Here is a 2,260-nt window from a genome sequence, read left to right as displayed (position 1 = left end):
ATTTCTGAATAACAAACAACATTTTGTAATTCCACATTTTGGCACAAAAGTTGTATTTTAAAAAGTCAACCAGTGACAAGTGAAAGAGAGAAAGTTAGAAACAAAATATAGAAAGACAAAATTAATGGCGGGGAAAAATAAATAACACAAAAAATGTTCTAAAAAGTTCAACGAAAGCCTGATTTAATTTTTATTTTTTTTAAAAAGACAAAAATAAAGACAGAACTATAAAAATATTGAGAAAAGAGACAAAAAATTAGAAAATATGTAGAAAAAGACAAAAAAAAAAAGAGACAAAAGTGGAAAAATGCAAAAGTTTAATAGAAATTTAAAAAAAAAAAACATTTCATATAAAGACAACTTGTCCATTTGAATATTTAAAGAAAAAAGAAAGAGAGACATTTAAATTGGCATTAAAAGAACAGAAATATACAAGATTTAAAGACGTAAAATAAATAAAGATAAAGACGACTTCAGTAAAAGACGAGTTCAAACCAACGGAGTCAGAACCAGTCGAGCTCCGAGTCGTGATTTTGGCGTCGCTGAAGATAAACATGTGACCAGAAGTTCGCTCTTCTTATAAACTCTGATGTCATCCAGATCAACACAGATCTACCTCTGGTTTGTTCTTCTCCGTTTCTGGTTAAACACTCCAGTTTTCCTCCAGCAGGGCGACAGCATCACAGCAGGACGTCACCACGAGTCTCCGTTTTCCAACGAGCTGCTCTTTACGGGAAGCAAATAGTTTGTGGAGGAGCGCTGAGGACGGGGAGCACTCTGAGAAACGGCCACCTGGCACCAATTACAGGCCAAATTAAAGCAATTAGAGCCGTCTGCGCCGCATTAGCGGAGCTTGTCTTAATGCGGTCCGAATGGCTGCAAGATGAATACAGTAATTGGGATTTATTGGTTAATTTAGGAGTACGGGCAAATGTCGCGCTGCACAGTCGAGCTTTTAGAGCGCCGTGATTACAGCGGCGGCGGCAGGATTCAGCCTCCTGCTGCTCTAAAGGCTCGGTGGGAAGTTTAGGATGCGTCTGATGTGTTTGTGTTCTGTGGGTTCTGCAGGTTCCATCGGCGCTGAGCTGACCACCGGAAACGTGAGCGTGTTCATCACGTCGGACGCAGGAAACACGTGGAGACAGGTGAGAGCGTCTAGCTTCCTGCTGCAGGAACGGAAACTCTGAAACGGTAAACTAAAACGGTACCACAGCTTTAGTTCTGGGAGTTTAATGGTAACAACTGGACCTACTTGAGTTCCTTGAAGACGTCTCATCCAAGAGGCTTCATCAGTTCTGACTGACTAGTTGGGAGTTCCAGATACTTCTATCCTTAAGGAGCCATAAACACCTGAGTTCTGGTTTCAATCGGGGGTTTGTTGCTCCTCCCCCTACGATTAATCTGCCAGAATAACCACGACCTGGATGACTGAGAATGACTGAGGTCATTATGCATTTACCGTAAATTCCGGACTATTGGTGCACCTGAATATAAGCCACACCCACAAAGTTTAAAACGAAAACCAGTTGTGTACATATACAGGCCGCAGGTGTCCATGTTGTAGCATGAGATATTAACACAGAAAGATTTTTTAAACTTTTAATTAAATATGTACCGGTTACGTACACAAATGCTTTTCTTCCGAACAGTGCCTGTTAAAAAACTACAGCAGCCGACCAGGAAAAGTCACTGATCACTATCTTCATCTTCCTCCTGCACTAAAACCACCAAAGTCTTCAGTGTCGGAGTCGAACAGCTTAAAACCCATAAATTAGCCGCGTCACTGTTTAAGCCGCAGCGTTCAAATCGAGTGAAAAAAGTAGCGGCTTATAGTCTGGACTTTACGGTACTAGCTAAACCCCGTTAGCCTACCCGTTTATAGACGTATCGTCTGGTTTTCTGGGCAGACGTTTGCAAGTATCAGCGGATACTAAATATTAACGCCTCTCTAGAGTCATTCTCCTGGTTTCCCAAAGCTACTCTGGGCTTGATATGTCTCAGCATGTCAGCCTTGCTAGCTAGTTAGCGTTAGCACAACACATGACAACAGACCATAGACTGTATAAAAGATGGACGTAGCAACCGGCCCTGAAAAATGAAGCCAACCCGGAAGTGTGAAAAACCTGCAATGTCACTACGTCCACTAGCTGCTGGCTCCAGGTGGCCAATCTGAAAATAAATAAATACTGAATTTTTAAAAAATCGTCAACATTTTGCGGGGCAAGGGGCGTGGCTGGCTTGATTGACAGTCGGCAGCGAC

General features: G+C 42.0%; 1 protein-coding gene across 1 annotated transcript in view; it reads left to right on the top strand.

Moving 5' to 3' along the window:
- The window catches only part of LOC103366380 (VPS10 domain-containing receptor SorCS1-like), a 232,119-nt gene that overhangs the window by 185,661 nt on the left and 44,198 nt on the right, over window positions 1-2,260 (top strand). Inside the window, exon 11 of the mRNA XM_008294084.1 lies at window positions 1,069-1,145. Within this exon, the coding sequence (XP_008292306.1) occupies window positions 1,069-1,145 (77 nt within the window). The remainder of the gene's footprint in view (window positions 1-1,068; window positions 1,146-2,260) is intronic.

This window comes from Stegastes partitus, unplaced genomic scaffold, assembly GCF_000690725.1.
Source record: "Stegastes partitus isolate 25-593 unplaced genomic scaffold, Stegastes_partitus-1.0.2 Scaffold937, whole genome shotgun sequence".
Classification (NCBI taxonomy): Eukaryota; Metazoa; Chordata; class Actinopteri; family Pomacentridae; genus Stegastes; species Stegastes partitus.
This window is presented reverse-complemented; position numbering and strand designations above follow the sequence as displayed.